This window comes from Clarias gariepinus, chromosome 20 (assembly GCF_024256425.1).
Source record: "Clarias gariepinus isolate MV-2021 ecotype Netherlands chromosome 20, CGAR_prim_01v2, whole genome shotgun sequence".
Classification (NCBI taxonomy): Eukaryota; Metazoa; Chordata; class Actinopteri; order Siluriformes; family Clariidae; genus Clarias; species Clarias gariepinus.
The window spans coordinates 23,699,497-23,713,910 of record NC_071119.1 but is presented as its reverse complement, the minus strand read 5'-3'; the positions used below and the strand labels follow the sequence as shown (position 1 = coordinate 23,713,910).

General features: G+C 37.9%; 2 protein-coding genes across 2 annotated transcripts; one reads left to right on the top strand and one right to left on the bottom strand.

Moving 5' to 3' along the window:
- Positions 1-1,947: 1,947 nt before the first annotated feature.
- On the bottom strand, positions 1,948-4,975 carry rps27a (ribosomal protein S27a). The gene is made up of 6 exons (XM_053480243.1): positions 4,894-4,975; positions 4,718-4,782; positions 4,269-4,323; positions 3,886-3,971; positions 2,252-2,383; positions 1,948-2,138 (listed from the first exon to the last, which is right to left on the bottom strand). Exons 2-6 carry the CDS (start codon positions 4,763-4,765, stop codon positions 1,989-1,991), a joined length of 471 nt encoding a protein of 156 aa, XP_053336218.1. The 5' UTR covers positions 4,766-4,782; positions 4,894-4,975; the 3' UTR covers positions 1,948-1,988.
- A 962-nt stretch (positions 4,976-5,937) lies between these two features.
- On the top strand, positions 5,938-12,553 carry LOC128508434 (clathrin heavy chain linker domain-containing protein 1-like). Its single transcript, XM_053479777.1, has 11 exons — positions 5,938-6,105; positions 6,866-7,053; positions 7,883-8,004; positions 8,077-8,284; positions 8,419-8,534; positions 8,624-8,723; positions 8,818-8,924; positions 9,825-9,996; positions 10,087-10,289; positions 10,619-10,798; positions 12,357-12,553. Exons 1-11 carry the CDS (start codon positions 5,938-5,940, stop codon positions 12,551-12,553), a joined length of 1,761 nt encoding a protein of 586 aa, XP_053335752.1.
- Positions 12,554-14,414: the final 1,861 nt, after the last annotated feature.

Genomic DNA, 14,414 nt, shown 5'->3' with positions numbered 1-14,414 from the left:
AAGAAAGAGATGCTGAGAGATTCTGCAAAGAAGAGATGCAGAGTGGAACCAAAAACCTTTTTATTATTATTATTAAAGAAGAGTTCACACAAAACAACAATTTAAAAGACTATGTGATTTATTAATCTTCGTTAGGCCAAATACCTCTGATTCTGTGCAATGCTCCTAGTCATGCATATTTTTTTAATGTCGATATCATGTTTGTTTCATCACTAGTGGTTCATCACTAGTCCATCTAATCACAGGTTTACAGTATGTTAATGCACTTCTTCCACATAATTTATTACTCCTATAGTAACAGCTTTTTCAATTGTATGACGATCTGCACAAATGGATTAAACCGGAGGTTGTTCACAGTAAATCCATAAATAAAGATGTATAAGACTAGTCTTTAATTTATAAAAGAAGAAACAGCACTGCTTCAGCAAAAGACAGTCGACAGGGTGCAAATCACTCAACTATTGGAGATGGAAAATTTTGATCAAAAGATCATTAAACCAAACTTTTGTTCCACCAATGTGCATTGGTGAGTACTGGCGTTCTCCTGGGGTCCACGGTCGTCACTTTGGTCTCATCAAGATACAGTTCCTTGTCTCTCCACCATGCTCTGTGCAGGTTCACTTCCTCTCTGGGAGCTGAATCATCGTAGTTGCTGATGAGACCTACAACTGTAGTGAAATCTGCCAAATTGATGTGATTTGAAATGCTGCACCGTCATGAGTCAGCAGGTTAAACAGCAGCAGACTGAGCACACAGCCCTGTGGAGCACCGGTGCTCAGTGCACCGGTCCTGAAGGAAGCCGTGTTGCTGATGCTATAAGTATCATAATGAAATGCTGCTTAACAGACCATGTTATAAAAATAATCATTTACTCATCGTCTCTGCCGCTTTATCCTGTATACAGGGTTGCGGGTCCTGGAGCCTATCCTAGGAGACCTAGGGCACGAAGTGCACAGGGTGCCAATCCATCACAGGGCACGCACACCTACACACACTTACTCGCTCATTCACACCCTACAGGCAATTTGGGAATGCCAGTTAGCCTAATCTGCATGTCTTTGGACTGTGGGAGGGAACGAAGAGGATACTCGCCAAGCACGAGAACACGCAAACTCCATGCACACAGAGACGGGTATCGAACCTTGGCTCAAATCTGTGTTTCTAAAAACCCAAATTCACCCACATTTACAATTTTTAGATCCTCTGATTTTACACTTTAGGAGCTTTGCAATAAACACACTCACATGTCATAAGGTACACTTTGCTAGTACTGGGTTGAACCCTGAACCTATAGGGACATCTTCAGGAAGCACCATCTGCTCTGCAAAGCTTCATAAAGGCTCTAATCTGAGGTCCTGGTTGCTAATTGGTGATTTCTGAGGCTGGTAACTATAAATGAACGTCTCCTTTGCAGCAAAGGTAGGTTTTGCTTTCCAGAGGTCTTTATAAGACAGTTTCATCAGAACTGTTACAGAACAGCTGTCCATGTCTTTTGCCTTCTACATTATAAATGAGGCATGGGAGTCGCCCTATACAATAGACATGACCACTTGTGGGCGCTGTGCTGCCAAACTAAAGTGTGAATAGTGCAGAGCCCCATCTGCAGGATCACAGAGGAACTGCAACAAAGCAGGACCAAATGAATATGTAACTTAATTGATATAGTAGAGTTGAGTGGAGAATATTATGCAAGTTCCCTAACTTCAAAGTGGATTTAATTAACAATTTGTTATTTTATTCTTTTATACAACGTGTCTGCTTCAAGTTTTATCATACTTGGATTAAGAGAGCAGAAATTGTAGCACCCAGTCTGAAACACCAGTCCAGTAATTAGTTTAATTTCATTATAAAACTAGAACATATCTACACATTTGGAGTGTGTAGCTGCTATTGGACCAGCAGCAGGTTGACATGACACAAAGTGAAATGAAAACACAAGGAGGTGGATGATGGGGCGGTGGAACTTTTATTGACTACTGTACATCATTTCACTTGTCCTCGGGCTTGTTGAAGCAGTAGGTGAGACAGCACTTTCCGCAGTAGTGCCTGTCGAAGTGGCTGGCCATAAACACACCGGCACCACACTCGTCAGCTGGGCACTCGCGACGGAGACGGTGGATCTTACCGTTCTCGTCAACCTAACACATGGAGAAGAAAAAGATACATTTAAAAAATAAATTAATAAAAATCAGCCTGGAAGTTAAGGCAGGGAACCTAACTAAAATAAATCAGGCGGGTTTAGGTCACTCACCTTGTAGTACTTAAGCACAGCGAGCTTGACCTTCTTTCTCTTGTGCTTGTTCTTCTTGGGGGTGGTGTAAGACTTCTTCTTCCTCTTTTTAGCACCACCACGCAGCCTCAGCACCAGGTGAAGTGTTGACTCCTGGAACACACAGGTGAGGGATGTTAAGGCTGAAGAGGAGCTTCATTGTAAGTACAAGTAGTGAAATCTATTTTTAATGTATTGTCTTAGAGATATTGGCAATATGATAAAACACTAATGGATTTATTTAAGGGAAACAATTTGATGTTTTAAATTCCATCATGACATTAAAATATTTTTATTTATTTATTAATGACTAAAATCAAACTGGCTGATCATTTAATCTGATAATTTTTTTTATGATAATTTCTCCACACAATATTCTGTAAACTATTTACAAAACATTTCTGCAGACTTGAAAATGTTTTTGTAAATGTTAATGATTTTTTTTAAGCACCCACAGTATACTGACAGACCATTAAGCATTATACGATATTTATTTATATCCTTAAACCTCACGCAGGATGTTACATAAACCCCCTAGACATTAACAGTAATTAAAAGTCTGACAATAGCTTCCCCAGAGGCATGACAGTTTCATAAAAATACATTTTTAGGAGAGTTTAGTTTTAAAATCCGAGTAGGTGGCACAGACGAGAAAGAAATATAGCTTGGAGCTTCTAAAAATAAAATCATAGCTGATTGACAGCCTTTTACTACCCAAGTTAGGGATATGTAACTGTTTTGTTTTTAAGCAAAATGAGCAAATATTTTAAGAACTTAATTTTTTTGGCTCAAAAAGTAAATCAGAAACACCTGGTCCTGATTTGACTTGAACACCTGCCAACCCCAAAGTAACCGTCACATGCTTTTAACCAAAATGAACAATTTGAGAACTCAATATTTAAGTGAAAAAAAAAAAATAATAATAAAATGAATTCCAATATGAACATATTAATCCCAATATGACAAATGATCGAGGCAAACAAAGACCGTGTTTTTTTGTTTGTTTTGTTTTTATAAATCATTTCTTAAAATGCACATTGTGCTCAAGATTGTGACACTTGGTCCCAGTTTGACTTGAACAGACATGCAAGGGGCATTCAAGTCGAACAGGGACTGATAAAATTCTCTTCTCAAATAATAAGGGAACACTTAACATGTACATTCAAGTCAAACCGGGAACAGGTGTCATTCTCAAGCAAAACACAATAAGAAATTAAACGTTTATACCTCAAAATAATTAAGGTAACACCGGCCTGACTTGCCTAGGAGTTCAGTGACCAAGTTGTGATTTTTTGAAGTGTGCATTTAGATAAAGAGTTTGACTTGAATGCCCCTTGCATATATGTGTGATTAAATCAAACCAGGACTTAAGTGTTAACTAAATGTATTGAGAAATTAAGGGTTGTTTTTTTTTAATTAAACCAGAACGCTTCTGCCTGTCGAAATACACAACATCCACTTTAACATCATTCCTCTCCCCGATTTAACTAACCAGCAAATTACCGACCCTATCTTAGCCAGGGTCTAGTGGGTGTGTTAGAGCAAGGAATAAAAAAAAATAAAAAAAAATTGAACTCAAACGAGAAAGACAATGTGGTGGTGGCGGCGATGCTCACCTTCTGGATGTTGTAGTCGGACAGGGTGCGTCCATCTTCCAGCTGCTTCCCTGCAAAGATCAACCTCTGCTGATCGGGTGGGATGCCTGGGTTTCAACAGAGGGGGGGGGGAACAAGCCGTAATCAGACAGGTGCTGTGTACAATACAAGGTAAAACACTGAAAAAGAAAATGGAAACCTCTGTAGGTAGAACTTATGATTAAAGTCAGTAAAGACTATTTATAGCTAATAACTATCAGTTTAATCAAGTTCTTAAACCAGAAAGAAGTCTGAGGTACAAGAAGATTATAGACAATTAAGCTGGGAGAAAATGTCATGTCCTCATATGATGACATTCAGGTCTCAAGAACATATAGCAATTATAATCATCGAGAATGTGTTACCTTCTTTGTCTTGGATTTTGGCCTTGACATTCTCGATAGTATCTGAAGGCTCAACCTGTAATTAGACAAAAATCACATTATTGATGGATTTATAGGCAGCATGTCCAAGAGATCACTGTATAAACAGGTCACATGCTTCACCTTTAGCTTTCTAGAACTAAGTTCTAAAACACACATCAAGGATATGTCATTTATAAATCCAAATAAAAAGTCTATTAGAAATCCGGCTAATAATAAACTCATCCTTTAGCTAGCAAGACTTCCTCAGGCATGCTAGGCAACGCTGTGTGCACGTGCGACACCAACTAACCGGTTTAACAAAAAGTTGAAGACTTATCTTAATCTAGATCACTCCTGACACACATATTAAAGGTTAAATGTGAAGAAATTATTGATTTATAATGTTTTACAGTCGGGAAGAGAAATGAAAACGCGGCGCCTCAGCCCACCTCAAGGGTTATAGTCTTCCCCGTAAGGGTTTTCACGAAAATCTGCATGTTGCCGTTTAATCCACCTGCACAAAAAACACATAAAACCCTTTCCTCAGTATCAGGAGTCACTCGCTTTATGACTTTGTGTGGATTTTTGACGTATTTTTACTAAATAAACCCGGAGCTCAACTCACCACAAGCCTCTCGCTAATGGCGGATCCTGAGAAGAGGGCTTTCGTTGCGCGCCACGGGGTTTTCTCAAGCCGCTTTGCAGGGGCTAGGAGTCCTTCACGATGCCTGCTTAAAATAAAATAAACGTTAAACCTTAAAAGAAATTTATTGTAAATGTTTCATTTTGGTGAATCTATTGAAAGATATATATGTTTAAAATATATTATACGTGTTTTATTTGTATATCTAGCGATGACGCTGCAAATTAGGGAGTGAATCGAGCACGTAGTGAATCGAGTCTTTGAATTGCTTGCACTAGTCAACGGGAGTCTATTCAGAGATTCATGAGTCTTTTCAGAGAATCTACTCCACACAATCGCACCCTAATTTTATTAGTTAAGCAAACACTGTTTAAAAATAATATTTGATATTTAATACATTCTATTAAAATTGAACTACTATTTTGATTTAATTAATGTACAGTACAATGAATAACTGGCTTGCAGCTAAACGGTGCAGATGAGGGAGTGACTCGAGTGCGTAGCGGAATCGATTCTCTGATTCCAGGCGCTAGTAAACGGCAAAGTCGTGAGTCGATTCAGAGTCGATTCTGCAAAATATCAGTACCACAAAGCACTCTGGCACTGTTTTATCATTAAAGAAAATAAACAAATTACTATTCAGAAAATAAGTATATTAATAATAATCCTAATTATAATTAATAACTTGTTTGTAAGTAAACAATAAAACATATTTCATAAGTTTTATTAGGTTATCTTTCCTGGTTTATAATCATTCATTTTTTAAAATAATAATAATAATAATAAGTCAAATTGTGTGGAGTCGACTCTTTAAGCTGAATCCATTTACTCCCAAATGCTTGGTATCAGATAACACATGGGCTATTATTAAAACAAGTGAAACTAACTACATTACCCAAGAACCCACTGGTTTCCATAGCAACCAAGTTCCTTTAGATGTGTCGGTAGAATTGCAAACTTTAAACATAGATCATAGACTTTGATTTTTACAAACTATACAGTATAACTTCAAAAAGAGACGACTTGATGGCAGAGTGTAAAGTAGGGACAGAGTCTGTGCTGGTGTCTTCCAGTGACAGGAGTTTTATGAAATCACTGAAAGAGTTTATAGAGAGTGAAAAGGAGCAGGTGTGCTGTCCTGATGAAGGACCTGATGATCAGAGATATACCATTTACAGCACAGCTTTCGATAAGGTACATTAAACATATTTATTATAAATGTATAATATTGCATGTATAAATATGCTGGTCTCCAGCATTCACTGCATTAAATGCCCGAATTCCCTATAGATATAATTTAAATGCGTCACATGTATTATTAGATTAAAGAACAATACAGGAATTATTAATCACACATAAGCTGTTTAATATGCATGCAAAAAGCAAAATAATGTTTCTTGATTTATGGCATTAGTCTGTTTATTTTTATGTTTTGTCATACCAGGTCTGAATAAGGCCTAATAATAATAGAAAGGCACAATAATAGCATAAAGATTTGCATTATCATTAGGATTTCTTATTTTTTCCATTTCTATCATTTCCTAGCTATATATTTATTAATAATAATTTACTGTTATGATTTTAAAAACCCATCTAAAGTCTTTTTTTTTTTTTTTTTTTAATCACTGTTTTCAACATATAGTTTTTCAGTAGATAAAAAAAACATGATTCACAAACAAATTCTTTTAGATGGGTTTTTACAGACTGGGCCACATATTATTATTTAATATGCACTACTGAAATCTCATTTTCTAATTCTTAGGAGTAATTACTTTTTTTACATCATCACTTTAAAATGCTAAATTTCTGTGTAGGTCTGCGCAACTTTTACCTGGCCTTAAAAGAACTTTTCTCTCTCTTGATAAGTCATTTTTCCAAGATATAAGGTTTCCGCAATATGCCGTAAAATTAAACTAAACTAAATTATTTGACCATCTCGACATCCACTTGTTAGATAATCGACTACGCTACGGCTTACAAACCGGTTCTCACAGCCATCAAAAAGGAATATGATGACTTAATTGCCTCAGTGAAGAACGATCAGCATCAAGCTCAGATGGCTCATGGAAAACTGAAGGCCATGCTGGTTCAACCCACCTCCTTAATGTACTACCAGAGAAGAGCTGCTCAGCTGCAGCAGAGGTAAAATACTTTCATTTTATTATACGGAAACAGCAAGGTGTGTGTGTGTGTGTGTGTGTCAGGACTGGGGTCAAACAAGTAAATCACAGATTCGGATATGTAGCTTTCAAAACACGGGAAGTTCAGAAGAGGAACTGGTCAGAATTTGTTCAGGAGTAGGTGGGATTGGTCAGAATTCCACCAGATGTGGGTGAAATTGGTCAGAATTCCTTTAAGAGTAGGTGGGCTGCGTCATAATTGCGTCAGAGGCTCGAAGAATTGGTCAGAAGACCAGGTGGGTTTGGTTAGATTTGCTTCAGGAGCAGACAGAAGTATTTTGAATTCCTCCGAGAGTAGGTAATCAGAATTCATTTAAGGGTGCATTGGATTGGTTGAAATTGAGCCACAGAAGCAAAGACCAGATGGGTCAGAATTGTTTTGTTGGTTTAAATTGTAGTTAAGAAGTTCTTTTGGACTGAGTGGGACTGGTCAGAATTGGTTTAAGAGCAGTTTTCTTTAGGAGTTAGCGGGATTGGACATATGTCCTTTATGAGCAGACCAAATTATCAGAATTTCTAAAGGATCAGGCAGAAATAGTTAGAATTCCTAAATAAGCAGAAAGGATTGATCAGAATTCCTTGGGAGAGTTGGTTCAGAGTTGGATCTCGAACAGGACTCGATCAGAAGTCAGGGATGGTTCAGAATTCATTTGGAAGACCAGAATTTTTTTCAGGAGCAGGCTGGCCTGGTGAGGACACATTTGGGATTGGAATTTTTTTGGTAGTGGGATGTTTAAAAAATACTCACAAAAATAAATATCCTTAATAAACCTTGATTTATGTTTGATCAGGATTGCCACCATTCAGCGAAACACTGCTGATTTACAAACCAAGATAAAACGGGTTCAAAAGTGCAAAAATTCCCAAAAAGAGGAATCGTTGGAGGTGACGGTTCCCCCTGGTCAGATCCCAGGTGCTTCAACCCTGCTACATGCGTGTCAATTTAAACGTCTCGACCGTGAGTGGCATGATTCAGTCCCTGCAGGTCTTGGTTTAACACTGAATGAGTTGTTAAACCCAGAATCTCTGGATAAACATTTGGAACGTTTGGAGCAGAAGAGAAATGAACTTCTGGATAAGAAAAGGAGGCAGTATGTTCCAGTCAAGGTCAAAACTGAGCTGGATTTAACAATGAAGGTCACGTTGAAGCAGAGGGATGAACTTTCTGTAGAGAACGAGAAACTGCTGCTCCGGTGAGAACACTTTCAGTTTTGCTCTCTGGGGGGGATTTGTAAATGGGTTTGTAATAGAACTTTAGAAATTCAACTATGAGCATGTTGTGAATATACTGGTGTACAACTCACTAGTCCTTTTTTTTTTTTACTAGCTTTAAACAGTTGACTTTCCTGAAGGATACACTTAATCGTTGGGAAGAAAAAGGATGCAGCACTCCTTTACTCAAGCTCCTCCCCTCTGCACTGAAGCACCTGTCAGAAATTAAAGGTGCCTCATGAACCCAGTTTCAAGTTTCTCTTAGACAAACTGATCTGTATCTCTATCCGCTGTCCTCTAATTGCGTCATTTTATTCTAGTATGTGAAGACGACCGCACTCGCTTTTGGCCTGAGAATTCAGAACAGGATGATCCTGGCAAAATCAGAGAATCCAAACGTCTGGCGGGTTACATTGAGAGGTCGTTGATCGTAAAATATAATTCATCATTAGTTGATTCAAAGCTGAAACATGGAGTGACCGATAAAGCCCTGCTGTGTCCTCCATCTCCACAGGTTTCTAAAGCTGTTTGAAATGGGAGACTACGAGACCGCCGCTCGTCACGCTGCCATGTCCCCTCACGGAGTGCTGAGAAACATCAACGTCATGGAGAAATTTAAAAGTATGCTCTGATGTGTTTGTTTTTTTTCTGCTACAATGTGGAAATGTAGTACAGTGTTTGTATTTAAGTGATTTCTTGATTCGACAGATCTGGCAGTAATCAGGCCTGGGTGTGGCAGGTGGAATTGTGGCATTTTGTACAAGTCTTGGACAAAGAAACTGAAACGGCTGATTTTAGACCACAATGTTCATTAGTATGGTGTAGGGCCTCCCTTTGCGGCCAATACAGCATAAATTCGTCTTGGGAATGACGGATATAAGTCCTGCACAGTGGCCAGAGGGATTTTGAGCCATTCTTCTTGCAGAATAGTGGTCAGGTCACCAAGTGATGCTGGTGGAGAAAAACGTTTCCTGAATCGCTCCTCCAAAACACCCCAAAGTGGCTCAATAATATTTGGATCTGGTGACTGTGTAGGCCATGGGAGATGTTTAACTTCACTTTCATGTTCATCAAACCACTCCGTCACCAGTCTTGCTGTGTGTATTGGTGCATTATCATCCTGATACACGGCACCGCCTTTAATACAATGATTGAACCATTGGATGCACATGGTCCTCCAGAATGGTTCGGTAGACCTTGGCAGTGATGCGCCCATCTAGCACAAGTATTGGGCCTGGGGAATGTCATGATATTGCAGCCCACACCATCACTGATCCACCCCCATGCTTCACTCTGGGCATGCAACAGTCTGGGTCAATCACTAAAGATTGGCCACCAGGATGGTCAAATTTAGCCATGAAATCTCCAACACTAAATTGGCCAGTGTTTCAGTTTCATTGTCCAACCGTTGTTTACTCAGGTTATCTTTGTCTAATATTAAAATCACATTTAACTGTGACAAATATGCGAGAAAAAAAATTTATATGTGAAAAAAAAAAAATCATCGCTTTCTTTCTTAAGCCATCACAGCGTATGAGGGGGCGCTTCATCCTCTGCTGCTCTTCTTCCGCCTCTTGATGATGTCGGCGCCACCTGGAAAACCTCTCTCGGAAAGGTTGTCCTTGGAGGGAGTCGGCTTTGCCTTACGACATGGCTGCCACGGACTGGTGACATTCGGTGTGTCTCAGAGCAAGTGAGAAGACTTTCGTCTCCTAACTGTATATTGAAGATGCTTTAGGAGACATTGACGATCGTGACGTTTGTCCTCGTGCCTCGTCCCCAGGCTGACCTACAGTGAGGAACTAGGGGATCTGATCGCTAGCTATGAACATGACGACCTATGCATAGCGGACACGTGCTTGGCCCTGGCGCAGATCATTTACTTAGAGTGCAGCGTGATCAGGAAAGCCGCGCTCACCATGTGCAAACGAGGTCTGACCACAGCGGCTTTGGAATTCATTCACAACAGGAAAGAATTCACAATTGGTAAAAAAATAATAATAATAATTTATTGCTTGTAATATACAAGGCGTTCAAGTCAAAGCGGGACTTTTCAATGATGCAGAATGAGAGAACACAGTTATTAGAGTAAAAACTCGTTTTATTTCTTGCTACACTAATGCCGTACCATTAAAGTAGAAAGTTTTTTCAGTACACCAGAGGCATGATCTGAAACGCCGGCCTCCCGGGGACTCCTTCACATGTGGAAATGGTTTAGAGAAAGTCCCAGTTTGACTTGAACGCCCCTCACAGTAACGATATGTCTTAAATCCCTAACACTGGAGACTCCTTCCTTCCTTTCCTCTCTCTTCAAGACGACTTTATGTTTGTGCTGAGAGGACTTCCCAGCGTGGCTCTGCTGCAGGATTTCACTCAGCCATGTGACAGCACACCGGCGCTCGTGTCCGTAGGGTTTATCTCTCATTATCTTCTCAACTCGGACCTGGAGCATCTGGCTCTCCAACTGCTGGAGCGGATTCAGGCAAAAGGACAAGGTAAGGACACACACACACACACACACATATATATACAGTATAAGTTATTAAATAATCAACACGTGTGTGGTACGTCAGCATCATATGCAACATCTGGCTGGCGGATTTAACACATCACTCTCAGAATTATTGGCACCTTTGTTATAACAAACACGGCTTTGATGTTCGGCTGAAAGCTGCGTACTACAGGATGATGGGGAAACGCAGTACTCATTAATAGTAAAAGATTTATAGTAATTATTAAATGTCCTAAACTTGTAGTCTGTGTTCCAGCTGATATACTTGTACGCCAGATATCCAATGTGTGTATGCATGTTTATGTGTGCTTTATAGGATTTACTAAGGTTTGCTTTGGCATAAGTATGCACAAGGTCTCGTTTGAGTCTAAAATTTCTGGTGAATGAAGGCGTAAAACATGCGATTGACATTTACAGAAGACTTTAAGCACGGTTTTATAAGTTGCTGTTTCTTTTTTTGAAACAATGTTTTATTTTTAATATGAATTTAGATTTTTTTTTTATGGACAAAATTTTATGTTTTTTTTTATTGCTCTTTAACTTTTTTTTTTTTTTATATTACTTTGTACTTTTTTTGACCAAAAAAAAATTAGTTGCACTTCAATTTTTGCTTCATTTTTGATAATAATTTGAAATTTTAATTATCAAATCTTTTATGTTTTTTTTTTATTTTTAAATTTTTATTTTTAAATTTTTTTTGCTCTTTATTTTTGGTTGTAATTTGAATACTAATTTGTAATTTTTAGGACAAATTTTTTTTTAAGCACAGTACAGTGATGAGGCCGTACGTCCGAGGTGGCTCAGAGCCGACTGCAGTCATTCCTGTAAACATTTAGCGAGTTTAGCGCCTGAGCCTTAAATATCAACATCACCAACTTGCGGAAGAGACGCGTCTGTCTGTGAGCCTGTACGGACTGTATGTCCCTGATAACAGAAACTCGGCTGGGACTTATCGCCACATCCCCCATACAGTCCTGACCTCGCTCCAAGCCATTTCCAACAGGGAATTCCTGGGAGGCCAGACGTGACTCAGACAGGCAGTATGATCATGGCTCCGGCGTACTGAGAAAACTTTCTACCTTGATGGTGTCCAAGCTCTAGTGAAACACTGGGATAAGAGTATTAGTGTAGCCAGGGATTATATAGAGAAATAAAGGAGGTTGTTTTTTTACTTTCAGAACTGTGTTCTGTTATTCTGAGCTATCAAAAGTGACTTAAACCCACCGTTTGCAACCAATAACAAAAGCACATACAAAATCAATGTGGCTTGGCGTAGTCAATCCATGAAGATCAGGTCAGAATGGGAAATGGATTGTAGTCATAAATGTAGTTTCAAGGTTAAGTAGACTATAGTGAAAACCTGAGCTTGATGCTTTTGCATTGTAAGTGTATCTTGTTACTGTGTATACTGTATAATCATTAGATAACAGTGCATTCAACAGTCACTCCAGGGTGTATAAGTGCTACAACTTTTAGCATTAGTTTGCTCTGGTTTATACTTTAGTCACTTCACAACACGCTCATGATCATTCATTCTTCAGATGCGCTCCAGAAAACCATCCTGGAGGATGAGACATGCAGCATAGAGAGCTGGAGCGAAATCGCCGCTCGCTGCGAACAGACCGAACGGCTGGACCTGGCGCAGGACATCGCGTCCGTACTGCTGCTCCAGGACGGTGCCGTGCGTCTCTCTCCGGGCCTCGATGGCGCCGAGCTCATGGAGCACGTCTTCATGTAACCGCTCGGCCACCAGGAGGAGCCTGTGAGTCGAACCCTTCCACACACAACCTTGTGTTTATAATCAGGGACTTCACAGACGCTCATTATTTCCTGTTCAGTGCATCAGCACTTTGTAGGACGCAGTCTGCACACGGAGAACCGGCGGTAAAGTGAAGCTGTACTGCAGATGGAACACAAACAAAAACAAAGCGCATGACTGCGTAGCTTCAACAGCAGGGCGCTTTGAAGGTTGGATAAGTGTTTTCCATCGTTGGCAGGTCACCCTCATTGTTTTTTTATTATTATTTTTTTTTATTCTGCAGAGGAGAGAGAAGGCCAGCTTTGTGATCTCCCCCGCAGCACACTGAGCTCTTTGTCACGTCGCTCAGACACTATGGTAACAAGGCACATGAAAGCAAGCGATGCCTCCTCGGTCCACAAACACCCACATTCAGTGATCATCTTCTCCCAGAATACACACACACACACACACACACACAGGATCAGACTTGTTTCTGTAAACATCCTCAGATGATGATGATGATGGTAAAGATGATGGGGGGGTGCATATGCATATATTTTAGTGTCAGTTAAAAAAAATCTACTCGTTTACTTTGCAAAAATAAATAAATGAATAAATAAATAGATTAATTAACAATTAATAATAATTATTATTATAATACTTATTGGTACATTTTTTCCACACACAAATTTTGATCTCCTTTCTTTTTTAATTAGCTCTTTAAGTTTTTTTCAATTTTAATTTTTTTATTCTAAATGTAAAAATTCTTTGGACAAATTAAAAAATATATATATCCTTTTTTTAAGTTGCTATTTAATTTTGATTGAATTTTTCAATTAATTTCTATTTTTTATAAACAAATTTTATAATTATTTTTAAGTAGCTCTTTAATTTTAGTACTTTAAAGTTTAGTAATTTAATACTAATTTGCAATTTTCTTTGGACAAATTATAATTTTTTTTTGTCTTTAAAGTTCTAAATTTAAAAAGCAAATAAAAAAAAATGGAAATTTATCCAAGAAATTTCATATTAATATTAAAAGTTTTTAATTTGCTCTTTAAATTTAGTTTTATTTAATCTATAATTTTTATGAACAAATGTTGGTTTTATTTGATCCTTTTTAAGTTGTTCTTAAATTTTTGTTTTACTTTTAATATTAATTTGTAGTTTGTATGGATTTTTAAAATGTTTTTTATTTATTTAAGTTGCCCGTTAATATTTGTTTCATTTGTAATACTGTATTAATTAGTAATTATTTTTGACAAATTTTAATGCTATTTCAATTTTGCTACTTTTTTCAGTTTCTTTTCATATTTTATCAAAACTCATATTTTTAGTTTTTTATCCCTTATCTTGATGTTCCTTCAATATAATTTAAATCCCATTAAATTTCAATTTACCGTTCTATAACCTATGTTTAAATATTGCGTTGTGTTTCATTTTCAGTAAGGAAATGTCTAAAGTTATGGAGCTTGACACATTTGACGGTCAGCTCGTCACCTGGATCGTTACCGGGTTTCATTTCAGCCAATCAGCAGTCAGGAAACGTGCAGGCGAATTCCCCTAATGAAGAAGCGAATGAAAAAGTGTTATTGTGCCGTGTGTTATTTTATTTAATACTCAAATTTAAAACTCAAATTTCAGGAAAATTTTCAGTCAAAAAAATATATATTTTACAATTTAATTATGGAGAGAATCAATAATTAATAAACAGTTTTTGTGTCAGGAATTAATGAACATATTTCTAAGCTCAAGATTACACTAAACTTTTATTAATTTTATTTTATTTCATTTTCTTAGAAAAAAAAGTGAATGAATATACATATTATACAATATAGAAATTTATAATATTTATATT